General features: G+C 45.2%; 1 protein-coding gene across 4 annotated transcripts in view; it reads left to right on the top strand.

Annotated features, from left to right (window-relative positions):
• Window positions 1–1,538: 1,538 nt before the first annotated feature.
• Window positions 1,539–16,503, top strand: part of HIVEP1 (HIVEP zinc finger 1) — a 130,217-nt gene continuing 115,252 nt past the window's right edge. For 2 of the 4 annotated variants that reach the window (XM_016204173.2, XM_016204170.2), the window contains exons 1-2: window positions 1,539–1,643; window positions 8,280–8,419. In XM_016204173.2, coding sequence (XP_016059659.2) covers window positions 8,380–8,419 — 40 coding nt within the window. In that variant the 5' untranslated portion in view covers window positions 1,539–1,643; window positions 8,280–8,379. Of the gene's footprint in view, window positions 1,644–5,159; window positions 5,310–5,481; window positions 5,537–8,279; window positions 8,420–16,503 lie in introns of those variants that run through there. The other 2 variants (XM_087820640.1, XM_016204172.2) reach the window with 2 other exon arrangements.

The following is a 16,503-nucleotide window of genomic DNA, read 5'->3' as shown; positions in this document are numbered from 1 at the left end:
CTAAAAAATGCTTTCTTGCTAAAAAAAAAAAAAAAAAAAAAGCTAAGCATCATCTGAGCCTTCACTGGCCTATGATCTTTTTGCTGGTGGAAGGTCTTGCCTCGATGCTGATGAAAACACAGTATCTGCAACGCGTAATAAAGGGAAGTATGGCTGTATTTGCAGTATCACATCTTAATTCCTTCCTTAATTCCTCCTTCCTTTTTCCTGGTTGCCTGTTGCCTGCCTATTCTGTCTCCAAAGCTCCTTGCTAGAGAACCCACCCTTCCTGTTTGCCTAGGACAGTCCAGGTGTGTGTCTCTGATCTGGGTATTTTTATTAATAGTTTCCCTTTCCCTCTCAAAAGTGTCCAGTTTGGATGCTACATTTACATGGTCACCCTACTTCTTTTCACATTTGTTTTGATTCTCCACTCTAGCCAGAAAAACCATCACACATAGTTTACTTGCTTTCACAGTCAAGCTATTTCCCTTGCCTGGAATGCTGTTCTCATAAAATTGCCAAATCGTGAACTTTCCTTCAAAATCCCGCTCAGAGCTCAACCTCAGGATGGAACGTTCCCTCATAATCCTGCCCTCCACCAACCCAGAGAGCTCTCAGCAATCATGTAAATAACTTTGTATAACTTTAATTGGCTCTGTTTATAAGCTGCTTCTTGTATCTTTTTTCCCTCGAGGTACTTTTCCATGTGTTTATCCTGCCTCCATTAACCTGTACACTCCTGGAGGGCAAGGCCTGAACACGGGCCGGTGCTGGCATAAGGCGGATGAATAGTCGGCGCTGAAAGGTAGACGGTGCAATCCTTCTTGATTACTAATCCGTTTCAAAAAAAAAAAAAAGGCCACCCTTTGTTAGTGCTTTGTTTGTGATGGTCCTGAGACTGCTACTCTAATGTAGAAATATATCCAGTTTCTGCTAGTGTCCAGTTAGCTAAGATAAAAGCAACAGTTACAAGCTTTCCATAACGTGTGTGCGGGGGGGAGGGGCAGATATTCTGCCCTACAGGATCTGTCTGTGAAAGGCGTGTTATTATGGAGTTTATTTCCTTCAGAGGTATATTCTCGTCTGTTCAAGGCCGCGAGTCCGTGGGGAGGGAAATAACATTGACTTTAAAAACTGAGATCTAAAAACCAAACAAAGCCTCAGAAAACACAGGATACTTATCTTGTTCTAAGCTTGTGCTGACAGTGGAGGGAAAACAAAATCTCCAGGATTCCTACTAGAGGGACGGGTCGTTCCTTTCAGTGCAGGTAACAAGGGGAAGACGGGGCAAAGGCTGCTTTCTCTCTGCGGGGCTAAGAAGCGAGGATCCTTTAGGGTGACCACCTGCTTCCTTCTCTTCAAACCAGCACCCGCAGCGCCAATATCCGCGGCTCACCCTCGGCGCGGAGCCCACGGCAGAGCCCACGTAGGCGGTGCACGAGATAACATCAAAGCCCCGGGCAGGGGCCCAACGGGGGGGGAGGGGGAGGGGGGGGAGGGGGAGGGGGCGAGCGCGGCCGAGGGAACCAAGCGCCTCCCCCTAGCATTTCCTCTCACGCCCACTTCCAACCTAGGAGGCTTTTGGTTTCTGCTTTTGTTGTTTTTAAAATTAAAAGTTAAACCCAGGAAGCTTTGGATCAGACTTTTGCGTTGCAGTTCGGGTAAGTTTCCTCTCGGTTCTTTTGTCTGGCGTCTGGCTTGGGAAGCGCTTGGGCGTCCGGCGGAGTTGGCAGGCTGTGCCAGGAAGGTTTTTTTTTTTTTTTTTTTTTTTTCCGCCGGGTCGCCCCGAGGAGGAGGGGATTCGGCTGGTGGACAGGAAAGCCCAGCGCGCGGAGGGCGGAGGGCGGAGGGCGGAGGGGAGGGACGGGCGGCGGCGTGACCCCGCGGCCGCCGGGGAGGAACCTCCGGGATCTCCGCGTGGCTGCGGCGCTGCCGGGCCGCGCGCGGGGCGGAGGGCCGGGGCCGCGGGGCCGCGCCAGGGGGGAGCCCGATCGCTGCCGGGCCGGGCGCCCGCGTGGGAACCCTGGCTGGGGACGCGCGGGCAGCGGTGTGGCGCGGAGCCCGGTGGACAAAGCCTTGGGGTGGGCTTCAGTCTTCCCAAAATTGCTCAGCTAGGAAAGTGTGCGTAGAACTTCTCAGGGACACTGCCCTCCCTTGAACCCCAGTCCCGAGGGGGAGCTCCAGAAGAGTTCACAGGGCCACTAGAGATGCGACCGGAGAGAAATGGGCCTCTAGGCACCTCCCCTTTTTTTGCAGAGTACGAGGATCTCCCCCATTAGTTCCAGAATTTTTGACTGTTCAAACTGCTATTAACCACTCACGTGGATCTTCACAAATTTTTTTCTCCACATTCCGTTTATAAGATACAACTTGAGAAGCTGTATTTAAATTTGCGACCAATTAAGCCGAGGCTACTTTATAGTTTAGCTGGGTTTCCTTGCTTTCTGATAACTAGGAAGTTAGAACTGGAGGCAGAATTAGGAAAAGAAACTGTGTTTAGAGTATTAATTCACAAATAGAAAATAGCAAGTTGTTCCGTATTGTATACATTTAAAAGAACAATTTAATATTGATTTATTGCTCAGAAGAGTTAAATTGTGAGTTTAAGAAAAAAGTTGTTTAACAAATGGAAATGACAAAATTGCATGTTTAATTTGTTAGAAAGTTCACAGCAATGCCAAATCCCTTATAAACACTGCATTTACAAAGTGTATTTCTGCTTTGCTCAGCAACTATTGGGTTAAAATTATATTCATTCAGTTAGCATTTTTGACTTAACAAGTGCCACAAAGTAGAATTAATATTATGGAGCTACCTTCATCTTTACCTGACAGATTAGGTATACTTTCACATGTAAATGAATGTTTATTTTTTATTTAAATACCCCATTGGGAAGTTATGTTCCAAGCTGTTTGTGACTGCGATCCATTAGATTTCATTTCATTTTATGAGAGATGATTATATCCCATTGAAAATAAAAAAAATTGCATTATTTCACTGCAAAGTTAGGAGCATATTATGCTAAACATTTCAAATTTAGGCAGTTATTGGATGATCTTTGCTCTTACCACCATAGTTAGTTTTTAACAGGCATATCCCCCTTTTATATGGCATTATTTGGGGGTACAAGCTCGCCATTATTGAGTATTCCATTTTTAATTATTCCCATTCGCGTAAGTTAAGCTTTTCTTAGTGCAAAGGAGCTAGAGGTAGGATTTCCTCAGGGGAATTTCAGGGGTGAACCCTAGCAGGTAAAACCTAGGTGTCTTTATGGAAGCCCCAGGGGACATAATTCAAGTTTGCACAGATGGCCGGCGTAGTGGGTGTACGGTCGTTTAGCATTTTTATTCCTTAAAAGGGGAAAGCAGTTTGGTTTAACCTGAGAAATCTTTCAGCATCAAAATTTTTCCTTAATTCCTCCCAAGTTCGACGTGGCTTCTAAGCCGACCTCTTTTGCCTGCTTTTCAGGTGCACATGTAGAATTTCTGAGCCCCAAGCTTCTTACTTTCTTTAGGTCTGTCTCCCCCAAACCTTCGTTCGTTACCCTGGTCCAGCCCCTCCTGATTTCTTTGCCATAAATTTCCACTCCTTGCTTTCTCTATTGCTTTCTAGCAGCCGGGGTCAAACTCTGGTTTATGGTAATTACTCCCTTCCCCGTTTCTCTTCTCCCCGACGTCCTTGGAGCAGGTCGACTGCCCAGGCCCGCGCCCCGCTTCCTCAACCTGAAGTACCCCCCCTTTCCTGCCCCAGGCGGGCAGGCAGGGGTTAACCGCGCTCGCCGCTCGGGCTCTGGGAACCACCAGCGGGCTCTGGAGCGGCCTCTGGAATAACCTGGGCTTTCCTCAATCTTTTAATAGAACATCGGCCACCAAAAAGTAGTTTCAGTTCAGGGTTAATAAATATGTCCCCTTCCACCCTCCAAACCAACAACCCCGTTCCCCCCTCCCCGTTGTTTTTTTTAAAAGCTGTTTTTCAAAGTTAATGAGTTTCAAGTTTCACAATGACTTTCCTCTTCCCTCAACGCGTTGCTGAGGAAACCCCCTTGGGGTGCCCCCCTTTCCCTTCCCCACCCCCATCAGACCCTGGCGGGGGGCGGGGCTGGGAGACCCCATGACGTCACCGGCCCGGCCCACATCCTGCTTCAGAAAGTAAAGAGAAGGTAAAGAGAAACTACCGCCCCGCCGGTCCCCGCCCCTCTTCTCGAACCAACCGGCCCCAACTGCGGGACCTGGCGTGGCCTCCCCGGGGCCGCGTGACCGGCCAGGCCCGCCCCTCAGCCCCCGCCGGGCGCCAGTCCCACAGCCAGCGCCACCCCGGGCTCCCGCCCCTCGAGTCCCTAACCCGGCCCCTCCCCCGTCGGGTCGCGCCGCCGCCTCTCTCCGCCCCCGTCCTCGTCCCCGCGGCGGCCCGGCGGGGCGGAGCCGCGGGCGGGCCACTGGGTGAGACGCGGTCTCGGGCCCGCCCCGCCGGGGAGACCCGGGGTTCCGGGCTCCCACCCTGCCCCTGTTCCTGGGCTGGGCCGGCGGCCACGCCTGTCCAGCTGGGCCTCCGCGCCCGGGTGACCCCCGCCCTTCCCTCGCCGGGCTCCCGCCTCAGTCCGCACAGGGGACGGCCCCTCCCCCGCCCGCGTGTCGCAGCCCGCGGCCTCCCCGCTCCCGCCCCCGGGGATCCCCTGCCGCCCCGCCCACCCACGGGAAAGCCTCGGACCTTCGCCCTCCCTCCCCTGCGCCGCCCGGCCCGCGCTCCTCCCGTCGCCCCTAAAGACGCTAAACGCGCCCTACTCTGTCCGGGGAGAGGTAAAGCCGCGCCCGCCCTGCTCGCCCCTGGTCCCACGGCCCCGGCGGGCCGCCCGCCCCGTCTCGCCTCGCCCCGCCGCGGTGCGCGCCCCGGGCCTCGCCGCCGGCCCCCGGGACTCCTTTCCCCGGCGGCGGTCATGCCGCGGCCGGGGGCGTCGGCGAGCGCGGCAGCCTCCCCGGCTCGGCGCCTGCGGCCCCCGCCCGCGCGCTCCGCGCTCCCCCCCCGCCCCCCGGCCGGCTCCCCTGTTTAATATTTCAGCGCTGGGTGGTGTGAGTGCCAGTCGCCGGCCTCTAGTGTGGCTGCTGTTGGGGCGGCGGCGGCGAGGAGGGGGGCCGGGGCCGGGGGCCGGGAGCCGCCGCAGGAGGAGGTTATGTTTGTGTTTGGGGTTGTCAAGTGAAGCAGGGATCCCTGGCGCCGCCGCCGCTGCCGCGCGGGGGTCGCGGAGATTCCGAGCTCCGGCCGCCGCCATCAGCAGCGCAGCTGAGGGCCGGCTGCAGCGGCAGCGGCTCCGCCAGGCGTCCTGGCAGCAGGTTCGGCGCGGGTCCGCGGCGGGGACGCTGCGGCGGGGAGGGCGGCGGGGTGGGCAGGACCACGTCCCCCTCCGCGGGCGGGGGGCGTGCGGGCGCGCGGGTGTGTGTGCGTGTGTGTGCAACCGCCGACCTTGCAGAGGGGATGGCTGCGTGCGGGAGACGCTTGCACTTCTGGGCGCCCTGGCCGCGCGCGAGCGGCCCGAGCCGCGGTCCTGCGAGCTGAGCAGGTACGGAGGGACCCGGGCTCCCCGCCCGCGTTCCAGCCGCGGACGCATTTTGCAAGCGGGTGGGGGGCGAGGGAGACCAGGCCTCGGCTCCCCCACCTCGCGGCTTTGTGGCTTTCTTTCCCTTTCGTTCTTTGCTCCGAGTGCCTGTTTACTCGCAGCCACCTGGGTAGTTCCTTTCCGGGTTGGGAGTGCGCGCCCGCCGCAGTTGGGAAGGGGGCGGGGGTCTGGGCGCGGGCCGGCTCCGGCTCCCTCCGGGTCGCGCTGGGGAAGGAGTTGCTGCTGGAGGGGAGGGGGCGCTGGCGGAGCCGGCGGCGAGGAGGAGTCTCGGGCTGCGCGCTCGCCTCCTGGTCCTGCTCTCCTCACCCACTCCGGGCTCCTTCCTGAGCTGGCACTTTCATGCTCCCCCCTCCTCCTGGCATGCGAAGTGCTTTGTTCAGTGCAGCGTTGCAGAGGGGTTTTCCCAGGCTCCGCCCTCCACATTCATTCATGTTTTTTCTCCTTGTAACTGTCTTTACGCTTTTCGATCATGTCATGTTTTTGCTCCATGTGGTATTTATTTCTTTCCTGTAAAGGAATGATTTGTCACTGGCCCTGGTCGCTACAGTGCTGCCGTAGTCTTTGAAAATACTCACTCCTCCCCTCCCACAAGGATTTAAACGGGGGATGGACAGCTAGGGACGGTGGATAGGCCGTGAATGGGGTAGCTTAAAGCTGTTACGACTGGGAATTTGCATAATTTACATTTTATGCTCCTGATCTTATAGGAATCACGTGACTGTAACAGTCGGAGTTCACGATTTAAAAACTTACAAATATTGTGACCATTTAAAAGCTTTAAGTTTATTATTACTTTTTAAAAGCTTTAAATTTTACAGGGAACGTATTTAAGCGTACAATTTATTTGGCCCTAATGTCTAAATTTTCTGTTGAATCAGAAGCTTCATGCCTCAGATGGTGGATGTCATTAATGCAGGGATATATTTTATAGATCATTTAGCACAGTGCTAGATGAAGTACATACATAGTATTTGACCATCATATTTCATATTCTTCCCCATGCATTTAAAAAAACTGCACATATTTTTGGCAGTGCCCACATTTAGCCATATCAGGGATAAGATACTGAAGTTAATTGTAGCCTTCCATTTGTTCTTAGTTGCAATGAAATTATAAATTTCTCTAACCATATCTTGGGATATTATTGATAGTGTTTTCCATATAGGCTTTCTTAAGGAGAATTAATATTTGAATATTTTTGTGTGTCGGGCAGCGGCACATTGTTTAGTCCTTACATCCTATGAGGTGGATACTGTTCCCTCGTTTTGCAGTTGGGAAATGTGATCTTTGGAGAGGTTAAGTACCTTGAATGAGGCTACACAGTAAGGGGTAAAGCTTGGCTTTGAACCTAGTCTGGTTGGACATCAAAATATGTAGTCATGACTTGTGTTACACAGCCTCTTTAATAAAACCCTTTTTCCACTGAGGAAATAGGCATCCAGAGTAAACGAGTCACATGGTGCCACTTTCCTTAGTTGCTGACCATGGACACATTAGTTAACCTCTTCCCGGCTTAATTTTCTTATCTACAAAATGTTTAAATGATAGCTACCTTACCAGTTACTAGGTAATGTATAGAAAGTATATGGGCACACAGTAGGTAGTCATTAAGTATTCTCTTGTTTCTTCTGTAGTACAGGATATAACAAAAGTTTTAAACAAAAGCACTCCTATTCCATTTTTTGTCTTTGCTTAGTGATGAAAAATTTTGTGTTTAACATCATGATAGTGGGCTTCACTTATCAGCCATATTGCAGGAAGTTAAAACTAAAATTTTAGCTCAGTGATCCTTGTGGAAGAGGAGGCCAGGTAGCTGATTTGGGGCAAGAGATGATTAGGTTTTAGATTATTACTGTCTTGGCATATTGTATTTCATGTCATTGTCTTTAAAATGTCTAAGCCAGGACAGACTAGGTTATACTGTAATAAATAACTCTCAAACCTCAGTGACTTAAAACAACAGCAGTCTCTCTCTTATGCTACATGATCATGTTGAGTAAGTGGGAGTTCAGCTCTGTGATGTCAGACTCACTGTCTAGAATAGCGGCTGTCCCATGGCAGAGGGAAAGGAGCTCGGGAGGATCTTGCTTCTATGACTAAACTCTCCAGCCTGGAAGCAATGCATGTCTCTTCCACTCACAGGTCATTAGCCAGAGCTGGTCACACATTTTAGCTAAACACAGGGAGACAGTGCAGTGCTACCATGAGACTAGAAGGGAGAACTGGAATAAGGGGGAGCAGCCACAACAGCAACCACATATATTAACTGAATTAACTCAGTGAAACAAGGTGACTGAGACATGGTTCCTGTCCGTAAAGAGTTTATGAATGTGCGGACATGTACTGTACATAGCGTATCCCTTTTATAGCCTGATGCTATACTTTAGTTTTACCTGCTAATGTTACTTTAAACCACAATTCTGTGGATTTTTTCACTCTTCTTTGATAAAGGTACAGTGGGTTGTTTTTCCTGTTTACTTGATGAGAAAGCCCAGATGTTGGCAAAATGATGTGTTCTGTGTTTAATTAAAAGTTAGTAAATAATCTTTTGCAGCAGTCCCCAGCTTGGTTACCTTTTGTTGAGTTTAGATTAGTGTTGTGTGTTGTATTAAGCCATTACTTTTGAAGTGTCTTTTTCCTTTGATGGTGATAAAATGTGGTTTTTCTTTTTTTTCTTCTTTTTTAGCACATGGATTAATTGATGGACATTAAGTTTATGGAGCTACATTTTTGTGACCTGCTCTTCCTACAGTTTCTAAGAGAAAGGGGCCCCTGAATCAAAGAAGATGCCTCGAACTAAGCAGATTCATCCCAGAAACTTAAGAGGTAAGACTTTGCATTAAAGAGAAGTCAAGTTGATAGTAAATCTCACAATAAAGTATCTATTTGGCGACAGGAATGGCGGCGTATCAGGTGTTGACCTTGCTTCATGGTGAGCTCCAGGAGTGCTAGCTCCATTTTTCGTGTTCACTTCCACTTGCCCTGCACAATTCTTGTCTCTTAGGAGCTGCTTAATAAATATTTGTTGAATGAATTAATCGAATTTAACAAAATTACAGTGCCTTCCCAACTATTAGATATTGATATTAAAGTCTGAGATTTACTCTCTCTTCATAGGAACCATATTTGGATTGAGGAATTTGAAACGAATGGTTGGATATTCATTGCCAACTGGATCACCATGGATTTTTTTTACCCCTCCCCCATACTACTTTTGAGATTGATTTTTGTACTACTTTACATGTTAGAATAATAAGAAGTGAAGACAGCTGTAGTTGACACTAATTCAGACCATTATTTGCAGAACCCAGAGTTAAACTGACCTATTTTTCCCCAGGAAACAATTGGTCAAAAATATGTATATAATATATATTTTGTATACAGATGCAAAAATGAGTATTTCCCTTAACTGTGAAGAGATATTTTAGTATTAGAAAACTTAGCTTATTTTAAAAAAGGTTTTGTATTTGTTCAGATGTGTTTTATCAACTTGGAATAGCAATTATCTCTTATATTTAACTTGAGTAGATAAGAGTGTAGCAGTGTTGAGCAATGAACTGTTAATGTAAATAATTCCAAACTGAGTAAAGTATCTTATGAAATATTTACTATTACAGAAAAAAATTCTTAAGCACACATGCAAGATAAAAAATGACTTAAAATCAAACAAACAGATGAATTGAAAATGTTCCTTGGTGAAATAAATTTGGCCAGTCACCATAAGGTGATAATCAAAAATATGGTCAATTTTGTGGCCTGCTTGAATCTGGAAACAGTGCTGTGCCCTATGTGAAAGAGTACTAGAACTCTCTGCTGGCATAGGTGCTGCCTCCACTCAAGTTCAAATTGATGATTATAGTACCAGTCTCTAATGAGGTGGGCAGTTATACAGAGAACATTAAGTGTTGTGTGTTGAAGTCTGATTTTTCAGAGCCATATAGAAAAATGTTGAAAATGGACCATGTATTTGCCTGTCTCCCTCACTAGAATATGAGCTCCAGAAAGTAGACTTTCTCTCATTTATGACTGTAGGTGGAGCCTCCACACCCACAGGTGCCAGCAGAAATGATCACTTGGAGGCCTGGGGCCAACTTTCGTTACTCATCTGCCCAGAGAGGGCTCCCTGTTCCAATATATGCAAAGGCAACAGGGGCCAGTGGGTGCTCTGGCCAGCACAGTTCCTGGCAGTTAAAAGGAGCCCAGATATTTGTTGAAGGAATGAATACATGATTGATCTGGAAGTATTATTCATTAAGGCATGAGTATTAAATGTCTTTTGTATTTAAAATACATACAGTTGACCCTTGAACAACCTGTATTTGAATAGTGTGGGTCCACTTTTTTGCGGGAGGATTTTTTTACAATAAATATAGTAAATTATTTTCTCTTCCATATGATTTTCTTAACATTTTCTTTTCTGTAGCTTATTTTACTGTAAGAATAAAATACAAATATGTAGTGCATATAACATACAAAATGTGTAATTGGCTGTTATATTATTGGTAAGGCTTCAGTCAACAATAGGCTATTAGTGGCTAAGTTTTTGAGGAGTCAAAAGTTATTTGTGGATTTTTGACTGGGTGGGGTGGTCAGTGCCCCTACCTCTTGCTTTGTTCAAGGGTCAACTGTACTTTATAATTTAGATAGCATAACTAGCCTGAGAAATGCATATTTTTAGACCATAAACTCTTTTCCTTTCTGTATCAAATAAATGTACAACTCAACAGATATTTGTGGAACACCTTCATGTGCCACTGTGTTAGGTGACAGGGATAAAACTAGTCAGACTAGTCAGACATGGACCCTGAAAGGAGTATGGGATTGAGGAGGGGAGATAGGTAACCATGTAACTGCTACCACAGGGACCAAAGAACAGAGAGCTATGGCACAGAGCTAGGGGATCATATTTTGTCCTGGTTGTGGGGGGCCAGTTTGGAATGGGGCAGGATCGTGATTTAGGGAAGGGAAAGTATCATGTGAACCGGGTTCTTAAGGCTGAGAAATTATCCGAGAAGCTGACAAGGCAGGGTGAGTGCATTTCATCCTGGGGTAGAAGCTGTGATGTGATTTGGGAAGTCCAAGCTACTCTAAGTTACTCTCCATCACTACGGCATAGGAAGTTTTATTCATGGGGGAGGGAAGAGGAGAGAGGTAAGAGACTGGAGTGGGAGGACTAGGAGGACTCAGATCATGAAGGTCCATCAGATTTGAGTTTAAATGTAGTATGTGCAGTTAAAAGTTTTAATAGTAAACTTGCTTGTTTTCTGAAATTATAATGTTTTTAAAGTTTTCTAAGAGAACTTGAAATAAATTGGATTCCAGCCCATTAACAAGAGGTTAGAAAATTACTTGCCTAAGACAGTTACGAACTCTCAGCCCACTGTATGTTGCGGGGAGGGATGAAAAGGGCAGAAGAGAATGGGAAAGAGGGAAAGACTCAGAGAAGAAGTGAATTGTTCTTTGGCAGAGACAACTCCCACACAGAGTAAGAAAACAGAGTAGAAATGGAAAGGGGGAAGAGAGACTTTCCAGAATGAAGATCTGCCAAGAAGAGATCAGAGCAGACTAATACAAGACAACCTACTAGAGCCATGTTGGTGAGACCTGCAGCCTCACCGGGCCCAGGGGAGGGTCACCTTGACTGCGGTTTGGGAGGACCTCATGGAAGGGGTGGTATCTGAGCCAGGTAGTTAGCTCATTGGGCAGAGAAAAATGATGGAAAGCTGTGTCTGTTGGAAAAACTGAGTAAACAAAGGCACAAAAAGCAAGAAAGTGCTAAGGTGTGACACTTCAAAAAAAATTTCCACTTTCCTTCTAAAAATATATTTGAGGCCTCTCTCCCTAGGCACAATTTGGTGGTTATGCAAGGGAAACATTAGCTACTAACTTGAATTTTTTAGCATTTATTTTGTATCTCACTGACAGTTGGAATATCCTGTTTGTTTTGCTTTACTGGTGACCCACTGCTTTGGCTTACAGAAGACTTAGCTCATCAAGTGAGCCATGAAATGGGGAGAGAGGAAACCAGAAGACAGAGGGGAGTTGGTCACAGCCAGCTTGCTGGGATGAGTGCATTGTTCCTGCTGCTTACGCTGTCTCTCGGGGTTTTCATTAAACACATAGCCTCTTTTTAGGCTTCCTTGGAAAATAGTCTGTGGAGTATTTGTCTTGTGTTTGGCAATTAGGTCAATAATAGAAGATTTATACTTTTAAAAATATCTCCGGTTATAATTTATTATGCTCCAATGGTCGTTTTAATTCTTAAAATATAATTTTTGTTTGGTTTATTCTCGGTTCTGCAGCTGGGCTTGGTGTAGTCCTGTAGATATGCAAAACCACAGATCAACATAATGGAACCCTCTGGAATATGGTTTTTACTTCGGGGAGAATATGTATGCACATGTGTGCATTCACACATTATGCAAGTAAAAAGTACAGTGTAGGGATCTGTCATGGAGTTGTAGAGAGAATTTGCATGGATTTAAACTTTGGCACGCCCAAGCTCTGCTCCCATAAGGCGATGGAGTTTATAGTGGAAAAGTATGAGAAGAACTGGGTTGTTAAGGGCAGGACATGAATTTGGGGCATAAGTGAGGTAGAGTTCGACTCAACGGGCGATCTGTTCAGTTTGTAGGAGTGCGGTTTGTTAATTCTAGTCTTGTCACCTTCGGCCATATAAACTAGATAGAACCTTTGTGTTTGGTGTCTTTCTGCATGATGCAGGTGGGTAGAGTTTAACACTGACATCTTTTGTGAGACTGAATAAGAATTTCAGAAGAGCATGAGACAAGCACGGGGTGTTCAGAAGAAAGACTTTGTGTGCTGTCCTGGGTCTCCAGGAGACTGTGGCAAACTGCAGGGCCGGAGAGTGCCTGGGTGTGGTTGTGATGAACTTGACAGCATGGCAGTGCCCTCTTCCCTAGCAGTCATTCCTTACTGATCACTCGTCCCCACCACCTTGCAAGACTTTGCTTGCACTCTTGATTAACATGCATTCTTGGGTAATATAGGGTGGAGGAGCTGGGGTTCCATGTCAGTCCCCTCAGATAAAGGGCTATTTTTGTGCTGTCAGTCATCATCGTGAATATGTTTTAAAGCTTTGGAAAAAAAGAATATGGTGTTACCTATGTTAGTTGAATTTGGGCCTAGAGTTTCAAAGACTCATCTACTTTAAGATTGGAAATCAGTGTGGAAAACATTAAGTATTAACCTTTTGAAAAACATATTTTGAGAATTTGGTGTAGTTTTTCATTTTTATTGGTTGAGTGCATTTAGCTCTGAACACGCTGCTAAAAATAAAAAAAGCTTATTTTTTCTCACTGAGAGCCAGCTTTATTACAATACGAGAAGTAGCACTTAGGAGGGTGATCAGAGCATAGCCAAGATCCACCCATGGGATCTGTGGATGCCCATCACCTTATAAGATGAAGTCCAAAGTCCTGAATTTGGCTGGGACAGACTTTCCACAGTTTGGCCTTTATGTTCTCCAGTCTATCTGATGAGAAGTCATTACCATTCCAGGAGCTCAGCATGCAAATCCAGCATTGCTGTGCTTGCTCTTCTTTCTGGAAAGTCTCTGTTCCCCCTTTCCATTTCCATTGTTTTCTTACTCTGTGTGGGAGTTGTCTTTGCCAAAGAAGACTTCATGTCTCCTCTGAGTTTTTCCCCCCTTTCCCATTCTCTTCTCCCCTTTTCATCCCCCCCCCCCAACATACAGTGGGCCTCCATTGCTTGTGTCTACAGGTGCCTTACTCCTTGTGATAGTGCATCATAATTTTTTTCCTACAGGTCTATCATCTTATCTGGGTATAAGTTATATATCTCAAGAGACTGTTTTTGTCACCTATCTGTGCTCAACAAAACAATATTTATGTTAGCTCTTTAGCAAACTGGAGGGTTGAAGACCTCTCTCTTCATGACATTTGTTTTCATTTGGAACCTTGAGTAGCAAATGCTTGCAATAATTGGTAGCCTATGATTGAGAAACCTGTTACAATGCAAAATTTTATTTGCCTGAACAGATAAACTAAGTACAGTAAGTCCTCATTCAACATCCTCAGTAGGTTCTGCAACTTCAAGCAAAACTGCATGTAGTGAAACTGATTTAACCATAGGCTAATTGATATAAACAAGACTTAAGATCCTGGAGCATCTCATCAATGTTGTAATAAACCCTGGCCGGTGTGGTTCAGTTGGTTGGAATGTTGTCCTATGCTCCAAAGGGTCGAGAGTTCAGTTCCAGGTGAGGGCACATACCTGGGTTTCAGGTTTGACCCCCGTTCGGGGGACATATGGGAGGGAGCCCATCCATGTTTCTCTCTCTGCCTCTCCCTTCCCCTCTCTGTAAAATCAATAAAAAACATACCCTCAGGTGAGGATTAAAAAAAAAGTTGTAATGAAATAACTTTGAACACAACGATGTTATTCAGGAATATGCTGTAGTTATTATTAACTTTGTCTTGGATTCCTAGACTTTATCTCTTCAGTACTTTAATTAATATAATGGTAAAGTGTTTGGCTTCAGGCTATCAGGGTCTAGCTGTGTGGCCTTAGGTAAGCTGAATTGTTGGCTTCCTGGTTTCCTTGTCTGTAAACTAAAGAAAATGGGTGAAGATTAGATGACATGGCAAGTGTAAGCGTTTGACACAAAGCCTGACACACGGTAAACACTCCGTACAGAGAGTTGTCACTTTCTATAAAAAATTGGTTAATGTCAAACTCTTCGGTTGCATATGCTTTGCAGACAGAGACTGAGAGGAATCCCTATATAAAAGTTGTGTCTGCATTTTGATGCTGCATAAAGTACTCAGCGTTGACTACTGATGTTTCTCTCTCTTGTCCTGACTACTCAAGGACTGGGATTTGGAAGAGAGAGGTCAGTGCAGAAAATAATTTGGGAAGGAAAATTCTTAACCACTGTGCTGCCTTCTCAATTTGTCCGCCTGACCTCATTCAGATCTTGCCTCATTTTTTGACAACATTGAATGATGTTAAACATAATATTCTGTTTGCATCTGGTTCTCAGGGAAGGTGATTATGAGATCTTTTTTGTTATCATTGAACTGTTTTAACAAATGCCCAAATCTCAGTCATGTGGGGTTGAAATGAGTGCTCTAGTCATCAGTTATTTAGTTCTGAGATGGTCCCTTCTCTCCATCCCGTGCCCCCCTCCTGTGTGAAGACCAGAGAAACCCAACCACATTTTCAGGACTAATCAGATTGTTACGAATAATATAATTAATATGAATATTTTCATTTGCTTTCAATGTGTGGATTCACTCCAGTGATTGTTTTATAAAACCATGTGTGATGAACTAAATCTTACGTTTTCTTGTTATGTGGGACTTTTTGTTGAGTTTATGAGCGGAAGAGGTTTAATGTCGATGATTTTCAGGTAGAATTCCAGCTGTTAGTGCATTGTTTTTCACATCTGAATGTTAGGCCAGCAGTTTAATGCTGACAGCCTTGAGATCTGAGATGTTAGAAATCTTGTAGAGAGAAGAACCCCACAGCTTATTATACAAAAATGGTTATGACTATAGCTAGAAAGGAAATAAGCAATAACTTAAAAAATTGTTTTGATGATGTAGGTGAAAAGCGATTTGAAGTTATTAGGAACTATCATGTAAATAGCTGATATTATTCAGTTTGACTGGGATAAAAATAGGAGAAAAAAATTAATATAGCAAGCCTCCCATTTTTTTTCCAGATAATTATTTTTCAGCTCATGTTGAGAGCTTATTTGATGCTCTGTGAATGCTTATTAACCAAATGCCTCTTTCTTTTTAAAAGCAAATATAAAATGTAATAATACAATTAATCAGAGCAATGATTTTATTTTAGAACATTTGCACAAAATATGTTCTGATGAGATATAATTTTATCGCACCATAGAGTAAAAAAACAATGTGCGTAAAATCTCCTGTCATATACACCATATTTAGAATGCAATGTAATTTGAACAAGTCTGGGTTAAAGTTGTGTTATCTGACATACATTTTATGAATAAATTAAGTGCCTTATTTTTTTATTCACATATTTAATCTTTTAAAACATTTTAACAGTATTCTTTTGCATATTAATAATATGCCAGTTACAAGATGATGCCCAGATACTCATATAAAGCACTTGAGCCCAGCTGGGCGTGGCTCAGCAGTTGAGCGTCGACCTAGGATCCAGGAGGTCGAGGTTCGATTCCCACTCAGGGCACATGCCCGGGTTGTGGGCTCGATCCCCAGTTGGGGGCCTGCAGGAGGCAGCCAATCAATGACTTTCTCATCATTGATGTTTCTATCTCTTTCTCCCTCTCTCTAAAATCAATAAAGATATATTTTAAAAAAGGGAAAAAAAATAAAGCACTCGATGTTTGTAATATGGTTAGCCATGATTCATCTTCACAGAAACTTATCATCAGATAGGCTCCTTTCCTGTCAATACTCCAGTCAGTCTTTCAGAAGGAAGGCCTTGACCATTAGGCTTATGGCTTGCATACGCTTACTGTGGTGCAGCATTGCATTCGTTTTGACTGTTTTTCAACTTTAAAATGAAAAGTTTTCAGAAAGTTCCTAGAAAATTTCTATGATGAATTTTGTTCTGGAAAATATTCTAAGGCTATGTTGCCATGCAAATATATTTAAAAACTGTAGTGATAAAATAGTTGGCTTCAGTGTAATTAGAATAGCAGTCACTAAGTGTGAAACCGCTTTATTGATGCACAGCTTGATTTTTATGATATTCAGGTGCCTTTATGCACATAATATTTCTGGGTACCTATATGATTAGAGTGTGAATTTACTCAAATATACTTGTTTTGCATTTTGAAGTGTGCTTATATGTGCTTAGTTTCCAACTCTTTCAGATTGGCCAGAGAAGAAAAAGATGAGATCATCATATAACTGCTTAATAGTTAT

Source organism: Miniopterus natalensis, chromosome 9 (genome assembly GCF_054644295.1).
Source record: "Miniopterus natalensis isolate mMinNat1 chromosome 9, mMinNat1.hap1, whole genome shotgun sequence".
Classification (NCBI taxonomy): Eukaryota; Metazoa; Chordata; class Mammalia; order Chiroptera; family Miniopteridae; genus Miniopterus; species Miniopterus natalensis.
The sequence above is the reverse complement of the archived record's forward strand: the minus strand, read 5'-3'. Positions and strand labels throughout refer to the sequence as shown.